The 17,586-nt window shown below is 41.5% G+C and overlaps 1 protein-coding gene and 1 non-coding gene across 4 annotated transcripts in view; both read right to left on the bottom strand.

Annotated features, from left to right (window-relative positions):
- Positions 1-17,586, bottom strand: part of Slf2 (SMC5/6 complex localization factor 2) — a 74,912-nt gene that overhangs the window by 26,384 nt on the left and 30,942 nt on the right. For all 3 annotated transcript variants that reach the window (XM_076563177.1, XM_076563176.1, XM_006988172.4), the window contains 6 exons: positions 14,838-15,805; positions 13,777-13,847; positions 8,707-8,829; positions 7,934-8,101; positions 5,111-5,213; positions 212-287 (listed from right to left, as the gene is read on the bottom strand). In XM_076563177.1, the coding sequence (XP_076419292.1) occupies positions 212-287; positions 5,111-5,213; positions 7,934-8,101; positions 8,707-8,829; positions 13,777-13,847; positions 14,838-15,805 (1,509 nt within the window). The remainder of the gene's footprint in view (positions 1-211; positions 288-5,110; positions 5,214-7,933; positions 8,102-8,706; positions 8,830-13,776; positions 13,848-14,837; positions 15,806-17,586) is intronic.
- On the bottom strand, positions 11,849-11,951 carry LOC121826941 (U6 spliceosomal RNA). The gene has a single exon (XR_006069102.1). It is a non-coding gene; the product is annotated as a U6 spliceosomal RNA (small nuclear RNA).

Raw genomic sequence — 17,586 nt, 5'->3', positions numbered from 1 at the left:
TAAATAAATAAAAAAGTGTGATTCCAAAAAGTAATTTTAGAGCTCGGATATATAGTTCAGGTAGAGTGCTTGTTTAACATTCATGAGGTCCCATATTTAACCTCCAGTACCAGCAAAAATCAAAACAAAAACACAATTCTAACATTAAGCAATATGAAAGTGATTGTGTAATAAGCAATAGCACATACTACAAATCAATTTATGTACTCACCATTTCTAATGGTTATTTCCATCAATGTACTTAAAATTTGGACAGACACAATACAATTTGTGTGAACTGACATCATCTGTCAAAAACAGATAAATAATTGTTAGAAAACGTGAGTTTAGTATTTGCTAGGCTCATATTAAGCTATTGAAGTCTGGTAATATGGAGAATGTTCTTAATACTAGCTCCTTAGGAGGCTAAGACAAGAAAATTGTGACTGTGAGTCCAGCCCAAGCAAAGCAGTAACATCCCACTTCCAAAATAGTTTCATGTGCACTTTACTTAACACAATCACCTAAGAAGGGTTTCATTATATGTATAAACAGACAGACCAATACCTTACCAATGGGGCATATGTTCATTAACAGATCCATAGGAGGTGGGACCAAACACGGGTCTAGCCTTAGGTCAGGCCTCTTTGCATTCTAACAGGCTACCTGGTTTCTAGTGTTTGTTCATAATTTTTACAACTTCTACTTTTAATTAGGTAGATAACATTTGAAATCATAAAAAGCTACTTTTCTAGAATGTAGCACCATTCCAAACTAAACATAAAGAAAGGGCTGGGAAGATGACTTAGTTGTTAAAATGTTGGTGAACAAGTGTGAAGACCTGAGTTCTATCCTTAGTACACACACATAAAACCCAAGTATGGCTGGGTGTGGTCATACACACTTTTAATTCCAGAATGAGGGAAGCAAAGGCAGGCGGATCTCTTCTGAGTCTGAAGGCAACCTGGTCTACATAGAGTTCCATACCATCATCTATGGTCATGTAGTGAGACCTCATTTCAAAATACAAACAAATCCAAGCATGGTGTTGTACATTTTTTTTCTTTTTAACTTTATTGTTACTTTTATGTGCATGAGTGTTTTGCCTGATTTTATGTCTGTGCATCACACACATACAAGTCCCATGGAGGCCAAAAGAGGGTATCAGATTCCCTGGGACTGGAGTTTAGATAGTTGTTAGCTGCCATGTAGGTGCTGAGAATTTAATCTGGGTTCTCTAGAAGAGCAACCACTGCTCTTAACCACTGAGCCCTCTCTCCAACAGGATGGCATGCATTTGCAATTCCCAGCTTTGGGGAAATAGACACAAAGGATCCTTGGAGCTCACTGGTCAACACAGACTAGCCAATAAGTCAGCTCTAGGTTCAGTGGAAGACTGTGTCTGTCTCAAAAAAAATCAAGTGGAGACCAACTGAGGGCCCTCACGTCAACCCCAGCCAACACATGAGCACGTGTGGGCACACACAGGCACCCCCCCCCACTTCCTCTAACTCCCACCCCTCAAACTATAAAGAAAAAGACATAGGCAGAAATCACAGGGCTGGGAAGATAGTTTATTTGTTAAAATGTTTCCTGTGCAAGAAGAGGGCCTGAGTCAATCACCAGAACCTGTGTATTAAAAAAAAAAAGAAGAAGAAGAAGCGAGTGCCAGTGCTGTGTTATATGCATTTTATCACAGTGCTAGTGAGGCAGAGAGGTGAATCCTGAGGCTTGCTGGGTATGATGGTGTGAATGAAAATGGCCCCCAGAGGTTCACAGGGAGTGGCACTATTAGAAGGTGTGGCCTTGTTGGAGAAGGTGTGATGCTGGGGTAGGCTATGAGGTTTTGGAAGTGAGCCAGGCCCAGTGTCTCTCCCTTCCTGCTACTTGATGATCCAGATGTAGAACTCTCAGCTCCTCCTGTGTGTGGCCATGTCTCTGCCATGATAATAAAGGACTACACCTCTGAACTGTAAGGCGGCCCTAATTAAATGTTTCTTTTATAAGGAACACTTTTTTTTTTCTTTTATAAGGAGCACTGTTGTGACCATGGTGTCTCTTCACAGCAATAAAACCCTAAGGAAGGCATTAGCCATATAGCCTAGTCTACCCAGCAAGTCCAGGCCAATAAGAGACCTCTTGTATGATATTTTGTTTGTGTTCTGACAAATAAAGCTTGCCTGGAGATCAGAGGGCAGAGCTAGCCACTAGTTAATCATAGAGGCCAGGGTGGTGGCTTGCACCTTTACTCCCTGCACTTGGGAGGCTCATGCCTTTAATCCCAGCACTCGGGAGGTGGAGACAGAAATATAAGGCAGGTGGAGACAGGATCTCAGCCCCTTTTCGGGCTAAGGATCCAGAGAGGTAAGATGTCTCTAGTGGCTGCTGCTCTGATTCTCTGGTCTTTCAGGTTATTACCCTGATATTTGACTCTTGGTTTTTCATTGCTAAGACTAATTAGGTTCATGTTTCAGAGAGCCTTGTTCTCAAAGAACAAAGTGGGTGGAGCTTAAGAAACAACATCCCAAGTTGACCCCTGGCCTCTACATTTAAGCCCAGACACAGGAAAGTCAAATCACAGGTTAGTAATAAACAAATAAATAATAGACCCATACATTTTTAATTAGGGGAAAGGACTTGAGTCAGGGTCTTAAGTAGCCCTAGCTGTATTCAAACTAGCTATGTACCTAAAATTGACCTGAACTCTTGATCCTCTTGTTTCTATCTCCCAAGTGCGGGCCCGGTGTCATCCCCCCCCCCCCCCCACTATCACACCTAGGCATTCTCTAGGATTCTCCTTGGCCTACAGTTTTAAGGGATCACCTTTTTACAGTAGAGAAGGCATGGAGGCAGGACAGCTGGGTGGTCACACTGCACCTACACTCATGCAACAGCATTCACTCATATTTTTGAGACTCATGTTTTTGAGTCTCATGTTCAGGCTCAAATTATCCTAAAGAGAGACCACAGGGTCTCTCACTGAACCTGGAGTATACTATTTCCCCTAGATTGGGTAGTCAGTAATCCCCCTCTCCCAATTTACTGGCCTCTACCCGCCCATGGCACTGCTGGGATTACAGATGTGCACAACTGTGCACAGCTTTTATGTGACTGCTGGGATCGGAACTTCGGTCCAGAAGCACTTTACCCACTAAGCCATCTCCCCAGGCCCAACTAAGGCACCGTTAAAAAGATGTTCAGTTGTCACCAGAGACACAAGAAAGAACAGTAACTAGTGATTAGCTGCCTTCAAGGACAGGACAGCTGGGTGGTGGTGGTGCATGCCTTTAAACCCATGCACTTGGGAGGCAGAGGCAGGTGGATCTCTGAGACCAAGGCTGGTATGGTCTACACAGCAAGCCCAAGGACAGCCAGGGCTACACAGAGAAACCCTGTCTCAAAAAACCAAAACCAGAAACCTCATTAACCACCTTCCATTAAAAAACAACAAAAAACCTTTCTTCTTAATATTTTGCATAGCTATCTTAGCCTATTAAACTTTTTTTTCCACAGTACTTGACTCTAAAAACAACAACAACAAAAATGACATCTACTCACACCCCCTGCCCCCATCTCTTCCATGTTGGAATGTGGGCTTCATTTGTGTTCAATCCAGTACCTGGCACAGCCAATACTAAAAAATGCCAACCACATGGAAAAACTGAAAGAAGAATATGTTAGAATGTCTAATTCTTGACAAACACCAGGTTCCTTGAGTAGAAATGCTTTATTTTCTCCTATAGATCCCATGTATGGTTGTCTGAATGAAAATGGCCCCCATAGGCTCATAGGGAGTAGCACTCTTATGAGGTGTGCTCTTGTTGGAGGAGGTGTGGCCTGTTGGAAGAAGTGTGTCACTGGGGGTGGGCTTGGAGGTTCCAGATGATCAAGCCAGGATCTGCCAATCCAGATGTAACACTCTCAACTACCTCTCCAGCATCAAGTCTGACTGCATGCTGCCATACTCCCCACCATGACAATAATGGGCAGAATCTCTGAACTGTAAAAAAGCCCTAATTAAATATTTTCCTTTGTAAAAGCTGCCATGGTCATGGTGTATCTTCACAGCAATAGACACCCTAACTAAGTCTAATGGAGTTTTCTGATACCAATAATACCTGGCTCCTCTGCAAAAGCAGCCAGTGCTCTTAAATGCTGACTTATCCTCCCCAGTCCATCCAATAACAGGTAAGGTAGATCTTTGTGAGTTGGAGGCCTGGTCTACATAGTGAGTTCCAGGCCAGTGAGGGCTACATAGTAAGACTGTCTTTAAAAGAAGATAGGATTTCTATCTTCTTTTAGGACAAGACTTGTGTGTGTACGTACATGAAGGCATACTCATCCACACAGGGCCCATTAGGACAAAGGTTAACACTGACTTCCTATATGACTCTGACCTTAACTTATTGGGGGTAGGGGAAACAAATGTAAGCCATGGAAAGCCAGTGGAGGTCAGAAGACAACTTCCGGAGCCTGCTGTCTCCTACCATATGGGTTCTAGAGACTGAATCCAGGTTGTCAGGCTTGGAAGCAAGCACCCTTACTTAATGAGACATCTTGCCCAGCCCATTTCATTTTACTTTTTGAGAAAGGGTCTACTGCTGAACCTGGAACTTACTAACTCAGCTAGAATAGCTGGCCAGTGAGCCCCCAGGATCTCCCTGTACCCACTTCCAGCTCTCAAATCGCACAGATGTGTTGCCACTCTTGGCTTGCAGACTGGTCCTAAGAATCTGAACTTAGGTCCACAGGCACCTGCACTCACATGCACTTGTCCACACACAGACACATATATGAACAGAGAACATCACTCTCCCTGCCTCATTTTATTCCCCCAGAAATCATAGGGGTAATACACTATTTTTTTTTCTGCTTAAAGTGAAAAACAAAAGAAAAAATTCATTCATTTAGTGTGTATGTGGGGTGTGTGTACATGGCCCACGTGGAGGCCAGAGCACAACTTTTATGAGGTGGTTCTTTCCTTCCACCACGTGGGCCCTGGGAATTAAACTCAGGTGGTCAGGCTTGATGGCAAGCACCTTTACCCTTCAGGCATCCTGCTAGATCCAAGAAGTTTACTGAGTAGGAAATACAGTAGGAACCCACTATAAACCCCCAACATTTCTCTTACCCGAAACAACCACTTTAACACAGGTACAGGACATTGGACGTAGTGATATGCAGAAGTAAGGAAGCCTTGTGTTGTCAAAAAAATCTGATCTGTTTTTCCTGATCTGAAAACAGAAGATCAACGATTGTTACCCATGGCAAAACACTTCTATAGCACAAACACATTTGACATAATCAGAGAAACGAGCCGGCGGTGGTGGGACACGCCTTTAATCCCAGCACTCGGGAGGCAGAGCCAGGCGGATCTCTGTGAGTTCAAGGCCAGCCTGGGCTACCAAGTGAGTCCCAGGAAAGGCGCAAAGCTACACAGAGAAACCCTGTCTCGAAAAACCAAAAAAAAAAAAAAAAGAGAGAGAGAAACGAGTAAGCAAACCTCAGTCAATGGAGGTAGTAGATTCCATACTAACATGGAACAGATTTACACATAAAAGTTCAACTGATGGTCTAGCTGACTCAGATGATGGGCTCACATTTCTCTGTGGACAAAGCTACATTTGTATGTAGTGCTTAGAGTCCACCCACTCTCAGGACATGGGCTTGTCAGTTTAGGGATGAACTTCCTAAGTCAGCACCAGAATCCACATGGTTTTTCTAGACCTGAAATGCCACACCCTGAGAATAATCATCCTAGTGCAGGCACTGGGTTGACTGCAGGGCTGTCCACCTCAGTATGTGTTTTGTCTTTCTCAATGGTACCTGTTCTGAATTTTAGCTGAGCAAAATCACTTGCTGTGTGTGGCATTGCTGACTGAAGCTCCCTCAGTCAGCAGAAATCAAGCACAGACTGTATGGCCTTCTGGGAATCTGAACAGAGAGCCAGCACTATTAAGCAGTAAGAGACGACAAGTGGAGAAAAACATGGCAAAAACAATACACCAGAGCCAGGACTGCCTAGGCATGAAGCAAAACGAATCTGGTTAGGTCCCTGCTGTTCTGACAGCCACTGTTATTACTGTTGTCACCGCTGATCCTTTCTTTTGTGGTACTGGGAATACGTTTTGGAGACCAAGTCTTGCTCTGTCGCTCAGGGTGACTCAAACTGTAACCTTCCTGCTGCAACAACTCTAGGATTACAGGTGCAAGCTGTCACGCTGGACTTTACACATTCATTTCTTCCCTTTGAGATAGTATCTCCTGTAGCCCAGACAGGCTGCAAACTTGCAAGTAGTTGAAGACCACTTACAACTTCTGACTTTTCACCTTTACCTACCAAGTGCTGGGACTACAGGCTTCTGATTTATGTGGTGCTGGAGACCAAACCCAGGGCCCTGTATATGTTACATAATCACCCTACCAAATGAGCTACATCCCCACTCATTACACATTAATCTTAATCCTAGCCGATAAAAAAAAGAGATGTACCATGCTTGAAGCTTTCGGTTTTAATTCTAGCACTGTAAACAAAAACAAAACTCCATGTTGATGCAGTTAATACCAGCAATTGCTGTGGGACATTCTGTATGCTGTGAATGTGTTGCTCTGATTGGTTGATAAATAAAACGCTGATTGGCCAGTAGCCAGGCAGGACATATAGGCGGGACAAGCAGAGAGGAGAATTCTGGGAAGATGAAGGCTGAGTCAGGGGAGATGCCAGCCTGCTGTCCAGGGAGCAGCATGTAACAGCATACAGGTAAAGCCACGGAACATGTGGCAACATATAGATTAACAGAAATGGGCTGAGTTTAAATATAAGAGCTAGTCAGTGGTAGACCTGAGCTAATGGCCATGCAGCTATAATTAATATAAGCTTCTGAGTGATTACTTTATAAGCATCTGCGGAGTCTGTGAGGCTGGGCAGAACCAGAAAAAAACTTTCAGCTACAAGCACACAGGAGGCAGAGGCAGGCTCTTTTACTAGTCTCCAATTAGAAGCTTTTAAGAGCAACTTTTAAAAAAAGATTTTAGTTTATGTGTATGGGTGTTTTGCCTCTGATGGTTATTCTTGGCTGTCAACTTGACTACAACTAGAATTCATTAAAACACAAATGTATGGACACACATGTGTCAGATTTTTTCTTAATTAAATCATTTTAAGTGTCAAGACCGCCCTACCCCCCCTTTTTTGAGACAGAGTTTCTCTGTGTAGCCCTGGCTGTCCTAGAACTAGCTCTGTAGACCAGGCTGGCCTCAAACTCACAGAGATCCACCTGCCTCTGCCTCCTGAGTGCTGAGATCAAAGGTGTGCACCACCACTGACTAGCTTAGAAAGACCCATTTCTCACCTGGATCTCTGAAGTGGGCAGATACATCTTTAATCTGGGCCACACCTTCTGCTGGCAGTCTAGATAAAGGACACGGAAGGAGGAGGAAGGCTCTCTCTCCCTGCTTGCTCTGGCTCTTGATCTCCCTAGCAAGTTCATTCATGCATTGGCATTAGAGGCTATTCTTCAGGATTCCAGCACACACTGAAGACGGGCAGATATATTCAACCTTGTGGATTGAACAACTGGAATTTTGGACTTGCCCTTGGTGGACAGCCATTGTTGAACTGGCTGGACCACAGCCACCTGTAAACCATTCTGAAAAGTCCCCTTTCTATATATACAGAAAATTCTATACATTCTATAAACCTCTAGAGCAGTGTTTCTCAACCGTCCTAATGCTGTGACTCTTTAATATAGTTCCCCATGTTATGGTGACCCCAACCATAAAGTTACTTTCATTGCTACTTCAAACTCAGAAATCCACCTGCCTCCTGAGTGCTGGGATTAAAGACGTACTGAATCCACCCCACAGTAAGTGTAATTAACCAATAAGCCATCTCTCCAGCCCTTAGAACAATTTTTTTTATACAGAAAAAAACCCATGTTTAAGATTTACTTACTTGAGAATAAGCTTTTCCACAGCACTTTCTCCGATAAAACCAGAGTCTCTTAAATCTAAGGTATACTGATTGAAAATTTTTCCAGAATTGAGGAAATTAAATATTTCTTCACCTGGATGATGATCAGGAATAGCATCAATTGTAACTGAAAATTTCTTTAGAAATTCCCTGAAACACAAAGACCATTGAATAACAAAGAATTAGGATACACATGGTTTTGTACTTAAAAGACAAGGGCAGTCATCCAGGAGGGGTGACGTAGGCCTATGACCCCAGTATTCGGGAAGCAGAGGCAGACAGGTGAATCTTGGTGAGTTCAAGACCAGCCTGGCCTACAAATCAAATTCCAGGACAGTCAAGGCAACACAGAGAAACCCTGTCTTGAAAACAATGTTTTGCCTTCCTTAAAGCTTGTAGTGAAAACCACTGAGTCTCTGAGTGTGAAGACTTATCATGTACCTTGTTTTTTTTTGCTTTTCAAGACAGGGTTTCTCTGTGTATGATTGGCTGTCCTGAAACTCGATTTGTAGACCAGGCTGGCCTCTAACTTAGAACTCAGAGATCTGCCTGCCTCTGCCTCCTCAGTGCTGGGATCTAAGGCTTGTGCCACCACTACCCTGCATACCTTGGTTTTAATGTTTGCCTTTCAACAAAACCCAAGTGTATCTCAGTCATTTGGCAGCCAGTCCTCAGTGGCCCAGCTGTTTTATAAAAATCAAATGAAAAATGGTAAATAGTACTAGAAGCTTATAGATGGTGTAAAAAGACACTACCTGTGTTCTTCCAAGAGGCCATCCTCATCATCTGTACTGTCCTGGTCACCAATTCTGATAGGAGATTTAATGCCTCGGCCTTGTCTTATGTCTTCCTGTAACTGCTTCTGTAGTTCATCTAGCCTGAAAATTGAAAGAATGTCCTAATAAATGATTTACATTTATTTATTTTTGAGCCTGGTTCTCTCCATGTAGTCTTAGAACTCTCTATATAGATCAGCCTGGTCTCAAATTCAACAGAGATCCAACTGCCTCTGCCTCCCGAGTGTTGGGAATAAAAGCATGCACACCAGGCTAGGCTTACGATTTATTTAAAAAACAGACAACTAGAGCCAGGAGCCTTTTCTACAGAGCTAGTTCCAGGACAGCCAAGGCTACACACACACACACACACACACAAAAAAAAAAAAACCAAACCAAAACAAAACAAAACAAAAACCCTGTCTTGAAAAACCAACCAACCAACCAAACAACAAATAATCCCCCCCACAAACAAATGAAACCCAGAAACTTCAGCTGTTATATAAAAGCAGCCCCAAGCAAAACTCTTACTATATACTCTATTTTAAAGAAATTCTGTTAGAATACAGGGTAAATCATATCTCCACAATACATTACACTACTTAAAAAAAAAAAAATCGATTTTATGGGTATGTGTTTTGCCTACATGCATGTCTGTGAACCATGTGCATGCAGTGTCCAGAGGCCAGAAGAGGGGTTGGATCTCCTGGCAATGAAGTCACATGTAGGTGCTGGGAATCAAACCTGGGTCCTCTGGAAGAGCAACCAGTACTAGTACTCTTAGTCACTGGGCCATCTTTCTAACCCCTTGAATATTTCTTTACAGCTAGAAATTTAAGAATGATCTGTCCAAACCAGAGAATAGAAAAAGAAAAACAGTAAATAATGATCAAATTTGATTATCTTCTCTAATGTTTAATACTCATTGATATCTTGTAGACCAACATCCTGATAATATTAGGTTTTTGTTTTCATCATGGTCATCCAATTATTATCATCATCATCATCACACCTAATACTGAGCACTTACTATGGCACACCCAACCACGAACTCTTGGTGAGACTAGAGGAAAATAAGCCATCAATAATCTCATTGTTCTATTACTACTGAAGGGTCAATCATTACACCAAATGTTACTTCCATCTTTGGTCTGAGAAAGTTATTATTCCTACTACCATTTGCTTGCCTATGTGCGTGCGTGCGTGCGTGCGTGCGTGTGTGTGTGTGTGTGTGTGTGTGTGTTTTGTGATGTATCCTAGGCTGGCCTCACACTTGAGATCTTCCTGTCTCCACTTATGTGTTGAGATTACTGGTGCGTATCACCACATGTAGCAATGCTTAATTTAAAACAACTTCTCTAACTAAACTCAGAGGGAAAAACTTTTAACGTAAATGTCTGAAAAGTTAGTTATATGTTTAACAAGTTTGAGATTTGTATATACTAACTTTTTTTTTTTTTTTTTTGGTTTTTCGAGACAGGGTTTCTCTGTGTAGCTTTGCGCCTTTCCTGGAACTCGCTTTGGAGACCAGGCTGGCCTCGAACTCAGAGATCCGCCTGGCTCTGCCTCCCAAGTGCTGGGATTAAAGGAGTGCGCCACCACTGCCCGGCCAGTATATACTAACTTTTACACAATCCAGTCAGGTAAACTTACTTTTAAAGTAACTTAAAATTTATTTTGAAACTGGGAGTGGTGGCACTTGCCCTTAAATCCCAGCACTTGGATCTCTGTGAGTTTGAAGCCACTGACATCTTACCTACTCCAGCCAGCTAAACTTTAAATGAAGTTATCTGGGCTAGTTTCATGGGTAGTCTTTGAATAAATAAGGCATGCTGTTCTCATTAGTAATAAGTCTGTAACCAGTAACATAATTTTTTAACTTAAAGTTTAATTTATATGTGTGTGCCACATATATGTATGTGTGTTTCCACGGAGGCCAGAAGAGGGTGTTGGAGCTCCCGGAGGTGGTTGTGAACTACCAGACATAGGTTTTGGGAAACAAAATCAGACCCTTTGGAAGAGCAGCAAGTGTTCTTAGCCAGTGAGCCATGGCTCCAGGCCCACTGTTTAATCCCAGCATTCAGGAGGCTAAGGCAGGCAGATCTTTGTGAGTTTGAGGCCAGTCTGATGTACATAGTGAGTTCCAGGATAGCCAGAGCTACATAGTGAGACCCTATCTCAAAAAACCAAAACCAAACAAACAAAATTACATTGATTTGTATGTGTGTGTGTTCATGCATACTAGGTGTGTGTGTAGGTCGGAGGATAACTCAAGAGTCAGTTCCCTCCTTTCTCCATCTGAGTCTTAGCGACTGAACTCTGGATGTCAAGCTCGGCAGCAAGTGCTTTTACCCACTGAACCATCTCCCACGCCCTTTATTTACTGAGATAGACACTGAACTTAAGGCACTCTTCCTGCCTCAGTATCCCAAGTTCCCGAATTACAACAACTGCCACTATTTTTAGTGAGTCTCATACATTTCATTATGACCCTAAATTTTCAGACATGTATAAAATGGGCTGCTTATCATCATTTTGAACTATTCTTCCACAGAGTAACATGATACAGGAATACATGTATGTTCATCTTGGTTTCAAAACTTGTATTTGATATTGGGCATGGTGATACACACCTGTAATCCCAGAATTTGGGGACACTAAAGGCAGAAGAATCTGAACTTTGGGAGGAGCCGTGGCAACATAGGGAGATCACGCCTAACTAAGCAAATAACCCTTCCTCCAGCCCAAGAAAACAGTAACAAAACTGCTTGAAATTGGTAAATTTGAAAAATTTTTTTGGTTTTTTAAAATATTTTTGCCACGTGGTGGTGGCACACACCATTAATCCCAGCACTCAGGAGGCAGAGGCAGGGGATCTCTGTGAGTTTGAGACCAGCCTGGTCTACAGAGTGAGTTCCAGGACAGCCAGAGCTATAGAGAAACTCTGTCTCATGAAAACAAAACAAAAAACCCAAAAATATAAATAAAATGCTTATTTCCCTAAGCAGAATAGATTTATTTATAACAAAGAATAAATAACAATGGTTCCTTACTCAGAGTAGTTTATATCCATATTACACGAAAACTGAGTTTTCTCAGGGTTAAATGTTACTAATTTAAAGAAAATATGGAAAGTTTCATAAATCTGCATGTTATCCTTGCACAGGAACCATGCTAATCTTCTCTGTAGTGTTACAATTTTAGTCTATGTGCTGCTGAAGCATGTACAAACATAAAAATATTCTAAGAAAAGGCCCTATCTTTGTGCCAATAATAAAAACTCATTGATTAAAAGCAGGCAAAGGCAGCTGGGTGGTGGTGGCGCACGCCTTTAATCCCAGCACTCTGGAGGTAGAGGCAGGCAGATCTCTGTGAGTTTGAGGCCAGCTTGGTCTACTGAGCGAGTTCCAGGACAGCCTGGACTGTTTCACAAAGAAACCCTGTCTCAAAAACAAACAAACAGGCAAAGGCTCTGAACAGACATAATTATGAAAAAGCCTAATACTACACAAAAATATACTTAAGATGCCAATCAAAATCATGATGAGAACCATTCCATGCCCTTTAAGATGGCTATTATAAAAAGGAAAAAAAAAGTGTGAGAGAGAAAATATCAAGTGCTGGAGAAGATGTGGAGAAAAGAAATCCTCCTTCATTGCTGGTAGTTATGGAAAATGCTGTAGCTGCTGCAGGAGACAGTGTGGTGGTTCTCCCAAACCAACAATCACCTCATGACTCACTAAGGCTGTGTGTGTAGGCATATATCCAAAATACCCGAAAGGGGGACTAAAGATATATGTACACACATCTTCATAGCATTTTTTCCCCAGAATAGTCAGTAAGTGGGCCCTGCCCAAGTGGCCATTAATGGATAAATAAACAAAATGCGGCATGTATGTAAGACAGAATAGTCAACCTTTAAAAAGGAAATTCTCCACAATCTTCACTACAAACAAGACATTATGCTACGTATAATCCCTCTGATCTAACAAATAAACTACTAAATGATCTCACTTGACATATCCAGAGTAGTCAGCTTCATAGAAACGGGAAGAAAAATTAAAATGGTGGTTTGTCTAAGGCAGGGAGGAAGAGCACAATGGTAACTGGTGTGGAGTTTCGTTTGAGAAGATGAAGAATGTTCTGGAGCTAGGTGGTGGTGATGATGGCTACATGGATGTTAGTGTACTAACCTAAACTGAACTGTTCAAAATAAAATCTAGGGCTGTGGTGATGGCTCGGAGAAAAGCCCTCACTGCACAAGCCTCAGGACCCAAGTTTCAATTCTCAAAACCCACATAAAAGCTGGATGTGTATGCCAGGTGTGGTAGTGCACACTTTTAAACCCAGAAGCCAGCAGGCAGAAGTCTGTGAATTTGAGGCCAGCCATGGCTACATAGTGAGACTCTTATCTCAAAAAAAAGGGCAATGGATGCATAGCATAAGTGTCTGTAATCCCAGTGCTCCTACAGGGAGACAGGAGGTAGAGCCAGGAGACTCCCTGAAGCTCATGGGTCAGGTGGCCCGGCATACACAGCACTGAGGAGACTGCGTCAACACGATGGAAGGTGGGGACTGACACCAAGGCTGTCCTCAGAGCTTCACATGCATGCTACAGCAAACACGCACTAGCACTCTCATGCATGAACTGTGCACACAATAAAAATAAGTTCTATCCATGCTTTTCATCAAGGATATCAGTTAAGATACTGTTATAACAAGCAAAAAGGAATTTATAATAATGCAATACAAAGTATACTGTAAAACCTATATCTTTTGATATCTCACTAATAAGAGAGTACATCTTATTTCTACAACAGTTGACAAGAGAACTGTAATAATGGTACTCCTACAAAACGCATGTTAATTTTTAGTTCCCTTGGGATTTATGGTGCTGGAGACTAAAGTCAGGGCTTTGCAATTGCTTGGCAATCCTTTTACCTGAGCTAAATCCTCAGCCCCATATATACTAATTTATCATTCTAAGTTAAATTAAAAGCCAACCACATAGGCAAAGCAGTTTGTTAAATTTAACAGATTTTAACCAACCTTTGTGTGTCTTCCATCTCCTTTACAAGACGCTCTAAAGTATTTGTATAAGTTCCACTCTGAGCATATTCCTAAAACAAAAAGAAAGTTTAAAAAATACTTTATAACTCATCTTAGTAGAAGAACTGGGATATTAAGTTATTCAGAGTACTAATGACTATTTTCTGTCAGTATCCTGGGTCTGGATGATACCCTTCTTAAAGGAAAAATTTCACCATCATGCTTTAAATCTAGTATTCTATACTGCAGGCAATTGGATTCCAACATCCATTAGGAGGGACACTGCCTGTAACACCCTGCTAACCTCAGGATCTGAATGCAACACCCAAGGGCTCTGTGGCATCCCTATATTTTCTTCTGCATTCTACTTCAGTGAAATCAAACTACCACTAAGTTTTAGGTGTTATCATGGATTACTATACCTTCCCCACCAAACTTTACAGAAACCTTAAAATTAATACAGTTTACTCCCAAGATAGAATGAAGCACTTTATAAATAAAATTGCACACCACAATTAACAACATTTCTACACTCTACCTTCATTTACAGCAGTGGTCTCCAAAGCAGGGGGTGTGCAAGGTGATCCATTGGGGTGCAGGAAGAAAATAATAGAACTTCTATTTATATGGAACTTCTATAGAAACTCCAGTAGAACTTAATCTACAGTAACGTCTACGTAACTGCCACAGGAAAATACTTAATTTTTCTTTTTTCTTCTAAATTCTGCTTTTGTATATACTTTATTTCAAAAGTACACAGTATTATAGTGGTACATATATAGAATCTATGAGGTACATATATATTGGGGAACATGCTTAAAAGTTTCCTTTCAATAAAAAAAGTACATGTGATCAAAAAATTTTGGAGACCACTGATTTACAATAATAAAATTGAAGATATGGGGAACTCATTTACCAAAAGAGAAATTCACACCCATGTCAGTCTAATGATGAGATGTAGTAGTAAACACTGAATTTTAAAGTAAGTCAACAATCTATCTTCTTTAATTAATCCATCTTTTCCCCATCAAGTGAAGACAAATTACCACAGAACTACTTACTATGTAGTCTGATGACTGGGATCTAAGCCCCTTGGAAAAGGCAGGAGGCTTTCCTGAAGCTGTAGGAGTCTGGTTGAAGTTCATAGCCATTATCTCTTCCAGTGATTTTAATGTTTCCTCTTCCTCATCACTCTCTAAGTTGTAACCTAAACTTTCTTCATCACTATCAAAATCACCCCTGAATTTCCTTTTCAGTGCACTGCTACCTGCATTGGAATTTCCTGAACTCTCTTTATCTGAAGGTGCTGCAGGGCTCGGGACACGCGGCACAACTTCCAAGGCAGCTGGGGGAGACTCTGTAGGAGGGCTGTACTCTGAATGCAAAGATCCCCCAGAACTTTTCCCTGAAGATTCATTAGAAACAGCCTTCATAGTCTTTGCTTTGTGTTCCTTGTGTTTGGAGGATTCTGCAGAATGCCCAGAACGTTCTTTAGAGGAGGAACGCTCTTTATCTTTTTTAGGAACTGGAAGAGTGCAATTTTTAGCATTTAATGGTACTCGAGAGGAAACAGCACTTGGAACATGGGAAAGTAAAGGTAGTTTTGTCTCCTTTGATGTCACAGAGCCAGCCGGTTTACTTTTCTGAAGGTTGCTAGCTCTTTTAATTGCAGATTTTTCCTGAGGTAAAGGGAAGTGGGGCTTCTGTGTTTTAGTCTCTTTGGTACTTGCTGCGTGGACTTGGTCACTATTCCTGGAAGAATGGTGGCCAGAATTTGAAGGTGCCAAGTCTGCAGAAGAACGATCTCTTTCATCATCAGGTTCCTTGGCTATATCTTCCAAGCGCAGAACGCCACCTGGTGTCTTCAGTGCAATGTGTCTTATAAACTTTTCTCTCTGATGTGATGTGTCTGGACGCTTCTCTAGGAAGGACTCTTTTGCTTTTGGTATGATAGATTCTTTTGTGCTTTTCAGATCTGAGTCCACAGAGTTCCTTTTTCTTTTCTCCAAGAGTTTATTCTGCTTAGAGCCTAAAATTAATTTTTGTCACATCAGTGAAAAGTATACTGTTCTGTCTGGCTCAAGCTTATTCACAGAACACTGATGAAATGTTTAAACTCTAAGTTTAGGCCGACATTATTCACTATATATATGTAATGAAGAAAGAGATCTGGCAGCGAAGATTTAGAGCTAACAACACATGCTCATGTTTACTGCTAGTCTATTAAGTTACTATCTTACCAAAGGTACCACTCCCTAAAACATAAGACCCTGTATATTGGCACTAATGAGGGATTCTAGACTACTTCTGCTTGAAGTGGATATTCTTTTCAAGTCCCACCCACCTGGTTCTAGAATGAAATACTTCTACATCTAAAGGTGTGGTGGTTTTAGATTATAAGCAACTACAGGACTAAAAGGTAGATAAATAATTTATTTAAAAATAAACTTGACTGGGTGTTGTGGTACACCATCTTTAATCCCAGCACTTGGGAGGCAGAGGCAAGGGGGATCTCTGTGAGTTTGAAGTCAGCTTGGTCTACATAGAGTTCCAGGACAGCCAAAGTTACACAGAGACCCCCCTGTCTCAAAAAAAAAAAAAAAAAAAAAAAAAAAGCAAGAAATAAATTCTACCTTGCATTGTGGTGCATCCCTATAATCACAGCAGTCAGGAGTCTGAGGCAAGAGGATCATGAATATAAAAGGCCAGTCTGGGCTAGAATGGGGTGGGGGAATTGGAAAACCCTGTCTCAATAAAACAAAACAAAAACAAAACACCAAAACAAACACTAAACCAATAAATAGATGCATCCAAGTATTTCCACCTAGTGATTACCACCAACTCGTATGTCCTTCTAGTTTTCAGCTGTTACGGGTTGAAACGCCGTGCTGTGTCTCCCCAGATATGGTCAACTACTGACCATCATCACTACAGACTGAGAACTTAACTGGGAACAGGGTCTTCACCGACAAACCCAAACTAAAACAAGGTATGCCAGAGGAGGACACAAGATACCATGCAACTGAGAGACGTCGTTAAAATCCAGGACTGCTGAAGATCGCAAACAAACACCAGAAGCTGAAGGTGTAAAGAAGTAGTCTCCCTAGAGTAGCAATCAGAGGGAGGGCCTTACCAATGGACTCATTTCAGACTTCAACTTTCTAGAACTATGAGGTAATAATTTCTGTTGTTTTAAGCTACCCTAGCTTGGGTACTTTGTTATAGATGCCTGTGTTCACTAACTAGAAACACTTTAATAACTATATATTTGCCCAGTGTTGGTGGTGCACACCTTTAATCCCAGCACTCAGGAGGCAGAGACAGGCGGATCTCTGTAAATTTGAGGCCAGCCTGGGCTACAGAGCATGTTCCAGGACATCCAGGACTATACAGAGAAACCCTGTCTAGAAAACAAAACAACAACAAAAACAATGCAGGAAGAGAAATCAAATGACTCAAGACAAGATTGAGTTAAGCAGATTATCTTAAGTATGATATTACAAAGATAATAACTACAGAGCTGGATTTTGTTCCCGTATACTAGGAAGCCAGATCATTAATATACAGATAGAAATGACAACGACTTGATTTGGTCAGAAGTATCTAGAAACAAACGAAAATTGTTTATAAAAATAGTTTAGGACAAGTCAGATTACTAAGAATTTCTACTATTTCTGCCTATGAGCAAAATACTCTGGAAGCAATGCAGAAAGATCTTGAATTTGAGGCCAGCCTAGACTATACAGTATCTAGAATTGAGAGGGGACTGAACTGCTTGACAGTCTAGGTAGGCTCCACCTTTGTGTGTGT

Source organism: Peromyscus maniculatus, chromosome 1 (assembly GCF_049852395.1).
Source record: "Peromyscus maniculatus bairdii isolate BWxNUB_F1_BW_parent chromosome 1, HU_Pman_BW_mat_3.1, whole genome shotgun sequence".
Lineage (NCBI taxonomy): Eukaryota > Metazoa > Chordata > Mammalia > Rodentia > Cricetidae > Peromyscus > Peromyscus maniculatus.
This window is presented reverse-complemented; position numbering and strand designations above follow the sequence as displayed.